Genomic DNA, 15354 nt, shown 5'->3' with positions numbered 1-15354 from the left:
TGTTGACAAGAGCATAATCAAACCAACATGAGATTAGGTATGTCTGGAGTTGAGTATCACTGTTGATGAGAGCGTAGTCAAACCAACATGTTAGGTATGTCTGGAGTTGAGTATCACTGTTGACGAGAGCGTAGTCAAACCAACATGTTAGGTATGTCTGGAGTTGAGTATCACTGTTGACAAGAGCGTAGTCAAACCAACATGTTAGGTATGTCTGGAGTTGAGTATCACTGTTGATGAGAGCGTAATCAAACCAACATGTTAGGTATGTCTGGAGTTGAGTATCACTGTTGATGAGAGCGTAGTCAAACCAACATGTTAGGTATGTCTGGAGTTGAGTATCACTGTTGACGAGAGTGTAATCAAACCAACATGAGATTAGGTATGTCTGGAGTTGAGTATCACTGTTGACGAGAGTGTAATCAAACCAACATGTTAGGTATGTCTGGAGTTGAGTATCACTGTTGACGAGAGCGTAATCAAACCAACATGAGATTAGGTATGTCTGGAGTTGAGTATCACTGTTGACGAGAGCGTAGTCAAACCAACATGAGATTAGGTATGTCTGGAGTTGAGTATCACTGTTGACGAGAGCGTAATCAAACCAACATGTTAGGTATGTCTAGAGTTGAGTATCACTGTTGACGAGAGCGTAATCAAACCAACATGTTAGGTATGTCTGGAGTTGAGTATCACTGTTGACGAGAGCGTAATCAAACCAACATGTTAGGTATGTCTGGAGTTGAGTATCACTGTTGACGAGAGCGTAATCAAACCAACATGTTAGGTATGTCTGGAGTTGAGTATCACTGTTGACGAGAGCGTAGTCAAACCAACATGAGATTAGGTATGTCTGGAGTTGAGTATCACTGTTGACGAGAGCGTAGTCAAACCAACATGAGATTAGGTATGTCTAGAGTTGAGTATCACTGTTGACGAGAGCGTAATCAAACCAACATGAGATTAGGTATGTCTAGAGTTGAGTATCTCTGTTGACAGGCGAAGTCAAACCAACATGTTAGGTATGTCTGGAGTTGAGTATCACTGTTGACGAGAGCGTAATCAAACCAACATGAGATTAGGTATGTCTAGAGTTGAGTATCTCTGTTGACAGGCGAAGTCAAACCAACATGTTAGGTATGTCTGGAGTTGAGTAGCACCGTCGACGAGAGCGTAGGAAAACCCACTCGAAATAAGGTATGTTTAATATTTTCTTTAAAATGAGATACAAAATAAGTATACAGATTTTAAGCTTGTCTCTTGTTGTTTAATTTCTTAAGAAAATGTTGACTTATTTTCATAAACTAAATGTTGATTGCTGTTGTGTCTAGCAAAACTTAAACCTTAAAACAAGTAAAACTGTTCAAGATACATGTATGCCCATGAAACTTGATACACATGGTTTCATGTGTTTAAAGCTGCACTCTCACAGATTTATCGTTTTTTTTCACTTTTTTATTTTTTGTCTTGGAATTAGCAGATTTTTGCATAAATATCTGCAAACCAGTGATAAAAGACTGATGACAAAAGATCAGATCGCAGATTTTCATATTTCCATTCCAAATTTAATGTTTTATGGCAAAAATGCATAAAACATCAATTTTGGAGAGGAAATATGAAAATATGCGATCTGATCTTTTGTCATCAGTCTTTTATCACTGGTTTTCAGATATTTACGCAAAAAACTGTTTGTTCCAAGACAAAAAAAAAAAAAGTTGTCAAAACGTTTAATCTGTGAGAGTGCAGCTTTAACAAGGCCAGTTTCGCTGTCTAAAACAGCTGTGGAGTAATGCCCCTTTGCGACTAATAAAAGTGCATAATTGATGGCATCTGCTAGTGGTATACTTGTCTGGATAAGCTTGAGATCAAACATTGTAGGGGCCAAGAAATCTTCTTCTTTTCAATTATACATAATGTACAATCATACAGGATCTACTTTCAATTAATTATTTAAATTAAAACAAAACATCTCATCACATGCTTTTGGACAGTTTTCTGAAATTTTCGCAAGTGTTGTCGTGTTTTGTTGCCTTTTACCCCTTTTAGAGAAAAGTATAACATCTTTATTACAATTTGCGGATGTTAATGTTACTCTGTGGTCTCATTGTATGAATGTTAATGGAGTATGGGGATGAATTTTCCGTGTAAATGGTGTATCATTAACAGAAAACACCTCCGCTTTATATTTAGTTTCCATATTTCTATATTTTAGAACCAATGGTTATCCGCACCATAACGTACAACAAATATCAACAATTGACCAAGAAAAATTGGCTTTCATTGTCATGGTGCTAATTTTATACTCATACTTGATAACAACAAAAAATGGTTGCAACACTTTGTATATTTACTGAACTTAGGCACACATGCTTAAATTGCAGGGAATTTTAATCTTACATTCAATGGTATCTTTTTTATAAATACTTAAAAAGTATGGCTGCAGAGTGCATGTGTGCTGAATGCCTTTATATTCACAAAACTAAACAAGAATATATAAGGATTGATTTCTGCAGATGGTATTATATAATTAACAGATGCCATGGAGGTTGATAGCATATAATGTTAACCCAAGAACGTTAATGTCATCCGAGGTGTTAACCAAACAACTACAATTGTCTGAAAATATCCATGGAATCAATAAGAACATAATTATCAACTATGTTATGAAGTGATTAAATTTTTCTGGCCTTATTTTTACGTCATATGATAAACTGTTCCTGGTTTATTAAAATTTCTATTTTTAGTTGTTTGTGTCTTCTATCACGGAATTTCAATTTAACAAATACACTGGTACATTAATAAAAAAAAATCAACACATACATAATCAGGAACTTCATTCATTTTAAAATTAATGATACATTAAATGACAAATTTCTTAATCAGTTCACAGTCAGTTGTTTTTTTAAGTAAGTTTTTGGTCCAAAAGTTTATATTCTGCAAAAAGTTGACTCGATCTATTGTAAATTCAAAGTGTCTATTTTAGACCCAGGCAAGGGTAATAATATAATATCACCCTTCTGAAAATTATATGTCAGGGTAAGCTAACCCTGGGTAACAGTGTGGATTGGCTAATGCATTGTATATATGAGAATTTAACATGGGCAGGTCATGTGAGCTTGTGAGGTATAATAATATAGAATATTGCAGCAAATGTTGGAGAAATACATGATCTTACCTATTATTGAGGTGTTTTATTTTACTCCTTTCACCTATACTGCAATCAGACACATATTTTTAGTATGTTACTATTGGTTATTTCTTTTGCATATACTTTCATATCATTAAATGTATCTACTTCAATGTGCAAATAGGATATTGAAATAGAAAGAACATTTGATGACTAAACATTTTAAGGAAATAAGTGAACATTTGTAAATGTATATTATTGATACTGTATGTGTGTAATGATAGATGACTCACTTTTTAAGGATATTGTAAATTTTTTGGTTTAGTGTAAAATCATGTGTTTTTGTTAACAGCTATACATATGCAAACTATTAGCAACACGTCATTGCAAATATTTCGCTCAGTTAAGCAGTTTTTCTGCTGCCTCATTATTTTAATTTTCTGTGACATTTAAAGGATATTGCTGCTTGTTGTATGGCTGACCCTCTATTTCTCTCTGGCAGGTGAAGGAAGGAACACTGCTGAATGACGTTGGAGAATCCATGAGTGGATTCGCTTCTAAGGTGAGATAACTGCAATATTGATAGAAAAATGAAGACAATAGGGTTATTGGTACTGCATTTTGTTCTGTGGGATTGTATTTGACTCAAGCTGCTTTTTTTCAGATTTGGATTTCAAAAGGTGCTGAGTGAAATCACAATCTGCTAAAAATCCACAAGAGTCCAAAACAATATTTTGGATCAAAACGCAGTACTAATAACCCTTTTATCATGTACATTACTGGTTTAAAGCACTTATAGTCACATGATTTTATATCAAATGTGATTTTATTGAAAAATCATTTTGTTTTATGATTTGAAAATCACGCAATGATACTTGTTATGACATGATATCGGCAGAGAGAAATACGACCATATTGCACTGGAGATTAATACGGAATTTGTATTTTGTGTTATGCATTGTTTGTTGTTTATTTTGGCTATATAATAGATATGATTAACCGATGCACTTTTATTTGTTATAGTATTGTTACATCAAAGATATTTAATTCAACACACATTATTGACAACAGTAAATAACTGTATATATTACTTTGAAAGTCATATATAAGCAAGAAATCAGTCTTAAATGTATCTTGAAACTCTTATTAACCCTCCCTCTTTGTGTATTTACAGTTGTCGTCGGTGGGCGCAAAGGGTTGGGGTAACCTACAGAGTCTGTGGGGTGAGCCCAAGACCACCCTGAATACAGTGGACACAAGCCCGGGTGAGAAGTCGTCACTCCTGGGCGGAGGCACACCCACACACCAGGGGTAAGATAGATTTGACCCATCATCAAAGTCACATTCATTAACATTTAAGTTTTGGACCAAAAGGCATTTCTTGAAGAAAACAATATCAATCTTGAACCATTTCTGATGTAAATAAGAATTAATGATGAGCTATCTTCATCAGATATTTTGGTTTCTTCACTGAGTTGGCCAGGTCTTAAAGTTTAATCCTTTATCTAATCATGACACAGACACATGAAGCACCTGTTGTTGGCAATCTCGTTAATAACAGTTCAAGTTAAGTCTTGCAAGCCATTGTTGACTGGTTGAAAAAAAAATCAAATGCTTTTACTGGCTAGAAACGTTGAGCAACAATGGACTACCGGTAAATGTAACAGTAGCCATAATGATGATGTTGTTCACCAGTCTTCAGGGCATGTATTTAATAACTGCCTTAGATTTTACTTAGTTTGGATTATAATCCAAGACCACGTGTTACCACAGTAAAAATAACTGGCCAATGAACAGAAGGGAATCATAAAGGAGTGTCTAAGGAAAATAATTAGAATGATATTGAATATGACCCCAGTTTAATGATAATCTAGTTCCAAATATTATTTCATTTATAACCAATTAATATGTTGTTGCTGCCTTTCAGTGAGAGTGGCCATAAATTATTACATGACGAGGATGAGTGGGGCAGCTGGTCAGAAGACAAAACTGGCTGGAACCAGCCTGGACAGGAACAGGATGACGCCCTAGAGGATTGGCTGAACGAGGATAACCAGTCTTCCAAAAATAAAACATCTAAAAATAGTAACAATGCTGATAATTGGGATGATTGGGGGGAGCAGGATGGAAAAGCGAAGAAGTCTTTAAAATCTAGTCAAAATATGAAGAAAAAGGAGAAGTTAATAAATAAATCTACTGATTCCGATGGTTGGAACGAAGAGGAGTGGGGACCTGAACCAAAATCTTCCAGTAAGTCGAGTAAAAAGACGAAAGAGGGTAAGGAGCCTCTTGTGGGTAATCTTTTGGACTTGGACATTAATGACACAAGCAATACAGCGGGCGAGAACAGCAGTAACTGGGATACTGAGGTGTGGGCAGATGGCGATGATGACGACTGGCAATCTCTAGACATTGATAGTAAAAAAAAGTGAACCTAGAATACATGTAGATCTTATTAAAATGGTGGCGCTGTATTTAATTCCAAACAACTGCTTTTGTCTTAAGATTAGAATAAAGCCTAATTTTCATTCTGGATAAATTGTGATTTTTTAACATACAATAAGGCTTCAATCTGGTCTTGTGCAATAAGTAGCAGTTTAGGCTGTTGGTTTGTCCCTTGAGCTGTAAACACAGTGTGTGTGCCAGGATTATGTCCCTTGGGCTTTAAAAGGCAATGTGTTTTCGTGCGATTGTGAACCTTGGGCTGTGGAAGACAATGTGGTTTCGTGTGATTATGCACATTGAAAGTGATTTTATTGTTTCATTGAGTAACTGATTGGCACTGTATGTTCATAAGTATTACATTGTGAACTAAAATTGTGAAATGTTATTGCTAATCTTAGGTCATGATACTGATGCCATGTAATCTTACCATTTCAAGTCAATAACCATAGTTGTATGTAACCGTAATAAGCGTTGTGATGGGGTTAAATTTCTTGACATGCTTGAATATTCTTTTTGACATTATATTCATAAATCATAATTTATAGATAGTTTAAGTGACACTCTTATTCAAAATCAGTACATACATATGTATAATAAACATCAATTTTAACTGATAGACCTTTAACTTCTTACTAAATAATGCATTTATGGAAAATATTAATTACTGATAACAAGATTGTAACCGTGTATTAAATAGCAGAAAGTGCAAAATATTAAATGATTGGTGAATGCTAAAAGATTTACTGTGATCTACTATAGTCTCACATGGTTTTCGACATTTATTAATCATTTTTGGAATATTAAGACAATTTTATTAATTGTGGTAAATCTTATTTGGAAGTAAGAGTGCATCTTTAAGAAAGATTTTTAATTGGCATCGTGTTTCTTTTAATTGGCATCATGATAATTGTAATGATTTACTATTGTTTACTTACTGAACCAGAGGTGTTTCTTATTCCTGAAACATCTTAAGGACTTGATCATTTTTTAAATAATTTATTTTCAATGGCATTATTTAAGATACAGACTTCTATGTTCAACAAAACATAAACTCTTCGCCTTATTTGACAAAGAAAATTTCATATAAATACTTAATTTGAATCTGACTTACTGCAATGACAAATTACAAGGCAAGAGTGTAGTTTAGGGTCTTATGTTTTTTTCACCTCTGCTGTTGCATATATTAAATTTGGGACCATTTCATATAAAGTATATTCCGGTGTTGTATTTGAAAATGTACTGTGTAATGTACGTCCCAGCTGTGGGCAAAATAACACTGCATTTATTATATTTTGTTGAAGTCATTAAATATGGCGATAACTCCTTAAAATTAATGTGAAACAGATAGCAAAGGTATTGATGTCCTATTGTTATGGGACAGATAATATGTTGCATTTTGTGAATATTTAGGAAGCTGTAAATGCTTCACCATGCTATATGGTGACCGGTGCCAAATCAATTATTTGGGGAGATTTTAACTGTTCCCTGGTGTGTAATATGATTAATTCTTATTCTGTTAATGTTTGTGTGTATGTGTTATGCTAAGATTAATCGTTTCATGAGTATGAAAACTACTGCAAGATTGTAAGAGATCAGGATCATGCTTATTCCAAAGCAAAGTTTTAATTCAGCATACTCAGATATTAAATATTCCGTCAACTAAGTATCTGTTATAAATTTTTTCGCTACAGGCTTTTAATTTAATGGATTGTTAGCTTAAAGTTATTTGAGCATTTTCGTGGGATTCCATAAGACCCTTATATGAAACAAATAAATTTTCGTATGATTGTAACAATGGTTGTATTAATACATATAAACATAGTTTATTTATTCTTTTCAATGCTTCCCATGATTGTGTCAGCACAAGATCCCATTTCATTGAAAATCTTAGTCATATCTTGAAAATAAAATTAAATATAAACTATCTTGTCTGTTTTTGGAGGAAAAGAGTAGTCTGACAGTGTCACCGTCACCTCTGAATGTCGCATTTTAAGGTTGCCAGGTTAAGGTTGCGAGGTTAATGTCACTTGTCAATGTCTCCCATTAATGTCACCAGTTATTGTCACTGGTCAATGTCACCCATTAATGTCAACAGTTAATGTCACTGGTCAATGTCTCCGATTAATGTCACTGGTCAATGTCTCCAATTCATGTCAACAGTTAATGTCACCAGTTAATGTCACTGGTCAATGTCTCAGATTCATCTCAACAGTTAATATCACTGGTCAATGTCTCTGATTAATGTCACCAGTTAATGTCACTGGTCAATGTCTCCGATTCATTTCAACAGTTAATGTCACCAGTTAATGTCACTGGTCAATGTCTCCGATTCATTTCAACAGTTAATGTCACTGGTCAATGTCTCAGATTCATGTCAACAGTTAATGTCACTGGTCAATGTCTTGGATAAATGTCAACAGTTAATGTCACCAGATAATGTCACTGGTAATGGTCACCTGTTTATGTCACAAGTTATTGACACTGGTTATGGTCACCAGTTAATATGACTGGTAAATGTCACTAGTTAATGTCTCTGGTTAATCCACAGCTTCATGCAGCCAGTTAATGTGGCCCACTAATGTCTATGACGAATATCTCTGAATTTTGTGTGTATATCACTGGTAAATGTCACCAGTGAATGCCATAGCATTGAGTCCAATAATGACAGCAATGTCTGCATCATTTAAATCTGCAACCCAAAAACCATGTTAGATATTGAAGGAAAAAGACCACCATACACCTGCATTGGCAAAAGGCATAATTCATGGTTATTATCCAAGTATTTATGTTCACGTATAGCTAGTTGTGCAACCTGTGGTTTAGATGCCCCTTTATTAGCTTAATACAAGCTCAACCTCTGTGTAAAATTAGCATTGCCAAGTACAAATTGTTCAAGTAAAAACTTTACATGGAATTTAATTTATGGAACTTTTATTGATTTACTATAAACTTTTTACAGACGTACATTATTTCAAGAAAAGACCAAGGTCCTTTAATGAAATGGGGCCAGACATTGAAACTACCAGTAGACACAAAAATTTATATGATTACAAAAATTATTATTATAAACATAAGATATTATTATTATTCATATAAACTTTGACCTAAATATATGTAGCAGCTGGTCCAACAACCATGGACATTCTTACATACATGGTCAAAACAAAAAAATCCTTACCTTAAATGCGTCCAGCAGACATGCGGATCAATAGCCGCTGTTTTATTATTTCTCTTATGACTATGACCTCATTAAAATAAAAAGTAACGCAATAAATCTGGCTTAATCGAGTTGAGTTAAAAAACTTTCAAACATAATTTCAACTCGATCATGGTAAAAGCTAAATTAATTTTGGCCCCAAATCTCCCCTCTTAGTAAAGGAACCAGGGTGCAGATCATCTAGTTGTGGGAACATTTCAGGGATTCACCACAGTTTTGGGGTCAATTGGCAATATTTGAGGGACTAGACAGGGTGGTGGAGACATGGCCACAAATTTAAGTCTTACTTGTGCTCATATACAAGTAACTCTTTTACTTTTAAGTTTTTCATTTGGACCTGGTCTGTCCATTAAAATTTTATAACATAAATACATGTATATGTGTAATATTTTTCTGTATTTTTACATTGAACGTTTTTTTTCTGGACATTTCTTAATGTTCTTATAAAAAGAAGATCTTTACATTAAAAATGTTAATATTTGCAAGACATGAAGTATTTTGTGTGAACATTTATTCATGATCATGCATATGGACATTAAAAACATTAAATAGCGTTTTAGTTAAAGAGTCATAAAAGGGTGTAAATGCTGTAGATATTTAAATAGTTCCTATGTTTTATTTTAATGCATTTTTATATGATTAAAAATTAAATTAGGGTAGCTAAAACTTCTTCAATTAAACATATTTCTAACATTTTTTGTCAAATTCATAATATTAAAATTCTTCACAGCCCCATAAAAGTGTGAACTGATGACCCCAAGCTCCTGTCCCTCATCTGCAGCATCCTGCTCTTATTATCCATGGCTAAAATCTAGGTACAACCATAGTCATCATACATTTACTTGTATTTTGATGTATAAAATTGCCACTACACATTTTCCTTTCTTTTGATGGATATAAGGGAAAAATCAAATCTGAAAATGACTTAGTGATTTCAAAATATGCCTCAGGCCTATGTTTTCACAAAATATTGTTCTTAAGTTATAAGTGAATACTGTTCGTTGCATTTGATGTACATTATACAAATATTTTAAGAAAAGGAACCAACAATTGCAGTATTGAATATGTTCTTATGTTATGTTTTAATTGACTGGTGAATAGTTTGTCCATGCTGGATTTGAAGACTACAGCATGTGCATATATGAACTATGTCCATTCCTACTCTGTTAAATGATTTTGATGAATCGTTATTTATTGTCTGTGATGTCACTGTATAATAAATGATTTTAGATTACCAATGTTATTGTTTGTCTTTGAACCAAGCATCAACTTTATGATTAAAGATTACCAGCATTCTTGTTTGTCTTTGAACGGAGCATCAACTTTATGATTTTAGAGTACCAGCGTTCTTGTTTGTTTTTAAATTTTAACCAAACATCAACTTTATGATTTAAGATTACCAGCGTTCTTGTTTGTCTTTGACCCAAGCATAAACTTTATGATTTAGGATTACGAGCGTAATTGTTTGTTTTTGAACCAAGTATCAACTTCATGATTAAAGATTACCAGCATTCTTGTTTGTATTTGAACCAAGCATCAACATTAGTAAAAAAAAATGAACAGCATAAAAGCACTCATGGATACTATGCAACGTAATAAAAAGGGTTTCTAGCTCTTAATAAAGGCAAATACTTAGAAAGAAAATAACTTAAATATAATGTAGTAATAGTATATACAATTTTAGTTATTGTTTTAAAGAGGTGACATCATATATTTTCCCAAAACCCGATGTGGAGGCATATTAACAGCTATTGTAATAGCTTGGCATTTTACTGACTGGTTATGAGGAATTCCCAGTCACCATGTACACCAATCCTAGAATTAGAAGTACGTTTGAAAATGAACCCCAAACACCCTGTAATGACGTCGATATTGTTTACACAAATTCATTACTAATAATTTTACTATTATTCAATTACATATTAGTCAAAGCATACCATAACAATGATGTGACACTGTACTAATAAATATTGAAGTTCCGTTATACAAACGTAGATAACTTCCGTAACGTATTCAACTTACGTCAACGTCCGTCAATCACCGCCTGTCAGTCAAATAGCTCCGCCCGCATATGGCAAATACAATCACTAAGCGAAATAATTAGTAACTTATGAATATTTATAAATACTTATCTCATAAATGTACAAAGCATAAGTATAAAATTAATTTCTAAACGCTTTAAACCAGAAAGAAAAAAGAACATAGACACCGTCAGGACTTACATAGAGTGACAGAACTTGAAACTATTCACAGAATGAAGCAGTATTGTGTGCTAGTATTGTGCTTCCTCATTTCGCGGACATACGGACAGGGTCCGTTCCGGACGCCACAGATGACCGGCCCACAGGGGCCGGGCCAAGGACGGCCAGGCGTTTTTCCGGGACCCGTGATGAGACAAGGTCCCCCGGGATTCCCACCAACGGGACCCGTCATGCGTATGTTCTCTTTTTTGGCTTTCTTATTTTACACGTATAACACTGCTGTAGGTTTAAAGCGCTGTCAAATTATATTAAAAACATAAAGTAAAACTCTTGGTCAATGTGTAAAACTAATCACGGGAGAAATGTAAGAAATGTTGAGGCGAAGTTTCACAATAATGTACAAAAATACCATTATTGTGCACCTCTCAACTGCATTCTAATGATTTGATAATAATTCACAACAGCGCCGATGTCTCCGATGGCGATGATGATGGCGAGCCTCGCGCGAAACCCGAACAACTTTCGTTACGCCACGTGCACCTTCAATGACACGTGGACCTCCGTCAAGGGCCGCGTGGACTTCAGACAGTTTGTAAGTACAGGTTTTGTCTTTATTTTTTTAAACTAACAGCCATATTCGTTAAGCATATCCGAGGAAGTATTTAAACTGTAACCATGTCTGGGTATAAAACTGTCTAATGTTTCGATTATTTCATGGCATTTTGTGACGTTGACGGAATAATATATATAGCTCGTCTATTTCTTTTTAAGAAAAAGGTCAGGTATTGGTTTAGCCTTGGTGTCGTTGTCGGCAGTTGTCGTCGCAATGTAAACAATTCAAGGTTGTATCTAAATAAAACGTTCAAGATGGAACTAGCTACTGGTCAGGGACTGGTCAGTTCCTCCGTACCAATATTCGCTAAACCGTTTAGTTAGTCGATTATGTGCAAATGAAGCTTCAAATCGGAACCGATAGCTGTCTTCAATTTTGAAATTGCACACATCCCTCTTCTATCGACTTTTCAACTAAATAAAATTGAAAACAATTCACCCAAAAAGCGCAACATATTATATATTTGTATAGAAAAAAATGACATACTTTGTCATCAATCAGGGACCTTTTTGTGATTATGAAATAATCACATTTTTCGAGTGGACGAATTATTGATACAGTTCAATGCCACAGTGGATTTTTATGATTATGTTTTGCACGTGAATTCTTTCATAAAATAAGCACACATACCTTTAATCATCGGGGGCCTTACTTTCTCCCTGTGAAATTTCATTGGAACGCGTTCAGTTATTCACAAGGTATTTAAGCAAAACATACATTACCGTGAGAAAAGGATTCCCTAGCCAGAACACATGTTGCCAGAGACAATAATGACCACTACTCTTGTTTTGATAGTTGTCGAGTTATGCCCCTTGTTCGACTAAAAAAGCTGAAAGACGTTAGCGTTCGCTCTGAGATGCTCTCATTTAACGTATAGGAATATGTTACATGTTTGTACATACTTCAATATACAGATTAATATGCCAGTTTTCTCTTCTTGGCTATTTATGTAATTTATGGACTACATGTATGATGTCTAACGTATACAGTTACGTTACGTTCTATACATGTTCTTTACTCGAGTAATGACTTTCCCTTTAGGCTAAGGAAGTTTTAAATATACATGTTAACTGTTTTGAGCTTCAAAACAATTGTAACAACATGCAAAATATAAATTGCGAAAGCGTTAACCTTACTGTTAATGTAATATTGATCTCGCAATAACCGAACGTCGTAAAAATATTAATTCTCGTCTCCTCTCACGTTTATCGCCGTCACGCGGGGCATTAACCCCCAGTAGAAGTGTGGTTGAGCAACAAATGTCAGTTGATGACCTCAAGCCATAGGAATGATAACATTCATTAGCTAATTGATGTTTTATATTCAATGTGTTTTTCTATTATTTATTTTTTATCTTATGTACAAAATGTCATTGTACTTTAAACTCCATAAGCCCCACCAATAAGCATCAAACTTAATTGAAATGCTCGGGGAAAAGAATTTCGCTTTGTATCACGAACACAAAAATATATGTTTTGTCAAGCACTACAGTTCCCACCTCTTCCGTTTTCAGCTGATTGGCGAGGGGCGGCAGCAGGTTCAGGTGCGCGTTCAGCTGGCGGGACTTCCGGTCTCGAGCCTTGAGGCAGAGCGAGGCATCCACGTGCACGAGTTCGGAGACAGCGGCGACCGCTGCTCCCGCGTGGGGCCTCACTTCAACCCCGACCAGACACCACACGGCTCACAGAGGAACTTCGCATAGTAAGCTACCAATAGTTATACTACAATAGCATGAAAATATATATGGTGACGAAGACTGCAGTTAGAATCAAGAACGTTATCAAGTTATCTGACGGTAGCAACATGTCACTATGGTGGCATATTACTCACTGCCGTAAGATAACCTGAAAACGCTCGCCAAATATTTCTTGTTAACCACTTAATTGCTTGAAATAACTTCCTACGTATCATGACAAACAATTGTAGAAAAACGTTAATGGTCATAAACGCCTTCTATCACACTCTTGCTTCGAATAAATCCAATTTTTAACAGCATATGAACTATGTATAATCAAGTGTCCGTTTTTTTCAGCCTCCGTCACGCGGGTGACCTTGGGAACATCCGGCAGTCAACGGACGGCCTCGTCTCCACACAGTTCGTGGATCAGGTCATATCGCTAGATGGCGCCAATGATATTGTCGGCAGGGCTTTCGTGGTACGTGATCTTAAAATCATTGAAACAGCAACAATTGCATTACATAGATAATTACTTATCTACCGTAAGTGTTTGGAACGTCGAACAATCGTACGTTTTCTGTGATTTCAGATCAAGGTTGAGCGTGACGACGAGGGTCAGGGCGACACACGTGATAGTCGAGTGAATGGGAACACGCGCACTCCGATTGCATGCTGCGTGGTCGGCCGCACCACCGCCGCCAACTGGTACAACCCACTCACCGCTAACGACATACAAAACATGGGTACGTATGTCAAGCCGATAGATAACTGCAAAAATCTGATACATTGATTTCTTGCGTCGTGAACATTAAATTGAATTGTTAACAGCCGTAGTTCTCGTACGTTTTTATTCTAGTAGACAGCCATTGCTAGTATTGGAATCCATGATTCAAAAAAAATAATTCAAAATGTTCTGTTTCAGCGGCGACCGGCCTCATGCCAGAAAACACCGTGGATCCGTTTGCGGCTGGCAGACAACCAGGATCCAACAACCAGTTTCAGCAGGGAGCCGGTGGCAGACCCCAGGGCCCAGGTCAGCCTGGCATGCCTGGTCAGCCGGGAATGGGCGGACCATTCGGCGGTTCTGGTCAGCCAGGGATGAGCGGTCCGTTTGGCGGTGGTCAGTTTGGTGGTACTGGCCCTGTATTACCAGGGGGTCAGTTTGGACCACGGCCGTTGGGTGGAACTGGTACGTTCGGGCCTGGTGCAGGGCCTTTCAGTGGACAGACAGCTGGTTTTGGACAACCTGGCAGCGGTGGCTTCAGAGGATTCGGCAGCCAAGGCTTTCCAACAGGTCAACAGATGCCTGGGTTTGGCGGACCAGGAGCTGCAGGCGGCGTCACTGGGTTTGGACAGCCAGGGATTGGAGGCCAGCCAGCTGGTGGCGCCGGCACTCCAGGCTTCAGTGGTCAGGGCTTTGGTGGCCAGGGCCCCAACGGTGGCTTTGGTCCTCAACAGGGTGGTGGAATTCAAGGATTTAAAGGTCAACCAGGGTTTGGAGCTACCGGTGGTATGACCCAGTCTGGCTTTGGACAAGGCGGGATGACCCAAGGTGGGTTTGGACAAGGAGGTAGTTCTCAGTCTGGCTTTGGACAAGGAGGAAGTTCTCAGCCTGGCTTTGGGCAAGGAGGTACTTCTCAGCCAGGGATGGCCCAGCCGGGGAGTGGCTTTGGACAGGGTGGGATGACCCAGCAAGGCTTTGGAGGATCAGGTGGACTGACACAATCTGGTTTCGGTTCTGGTGGGTTGACAGGTTTTGGAGAGGGGACCGGAAGTCAGGGAGGGCTGACCCAGCAAGGTGCAGGAGGGGCGCAACAGGGGGCTGGTAGCTCTCAATTTGGCACTGGAACATTTACCCCTGGGGGAACACAGGGACAGAATTTCAATTTCAATCAACAGGGAAAATAGTACTTCTGTAACTATATCCTCCTGCAATGTTGATTGCGCGGTGATTGTGATTTAGAATTTAGTTGACTTTGCATTTTTGCTATCTGAAATAACTATTTAATAACTAGCATAATTTAATATACATGTTTGTGAGTGACTTTGATATGGTATTATTTGTATGTAAGA

The 15354-nt window shown here is 36.7% G+C and overlaps 2 protein-coding genes across 3 annotated transcripts in view; both read left to right on the top strand.

Annotated features, from left to right (window-relative positions):
* LOC128214114 (ADP-ribosylation factor GTPase-activating protein 1-like) overlaps nt 1–10023 on the top strand; it is a 42774-nt gene extending 32751 nt beyond the window's left edge. The window contains exons 9-11 of the mRNA XM_052920383.1: nt 3630–3689; nt 4302–4438; nt 5055–10023. Of these exons, the coding sequence (XP_052776343.1) occupies nt 3630–3689; nt 4302–4438; nt 5055–5559 (702 nt within the window). The 3' untranslated portion in view covers nt 5560–10023. The remainder of the gene's footprint in view (nt 1–3629; nt 3690–4301; nt 4439–5054) is intronic.
* Nucleotides 10024–11468: 1445 nt separating this feature from the next.
* On the top strand, nt 11469–15349 carry LOC128214112 (uncharacterized). 2 transcript variants are annotated; one of them, XM_052920382.1, is made up of 6 exons: nt 11469–11582; nt 13117–13304; nt 13636–13759; nt 13871–14024; nt 14204–15026; nt 15111–15349. In XM_052920382.1, the coding sequence occupies exons 1-6, from the start codon at nt 11469–11471 to the stop codon at nt 15187–15189; spliced, it is 1482 nt and encodes a 493-aa protein (XP_052776342.1). In that variant the 3' UTR covers nt 15190–15349. The 2 variants fall into 2 exon arrangements, with proteins under 2 accessions (XP_052776342.1, XP_052776341.1); XM_052920381.1 differs by having other exon boundaries at nt 14204–15349.
* Nucleotides 15350–15354: the final 5 nt, after the last annotated feature.

Source organism: Mya arenaria, chromosome 13, assembly GCF_026914265.1.
Source record: "Mya arenaria isolate MELC-2E11 chromosome 13, ASM2691426v1".
NCBI lineage: Eukaryota > Metazoa > Mollusca > Bivalvia > Myida > Myidae > Mya > Mya arenaria.
This window is presented reverse-complemented; position numbering and strand designations above follow the sequence as displayed.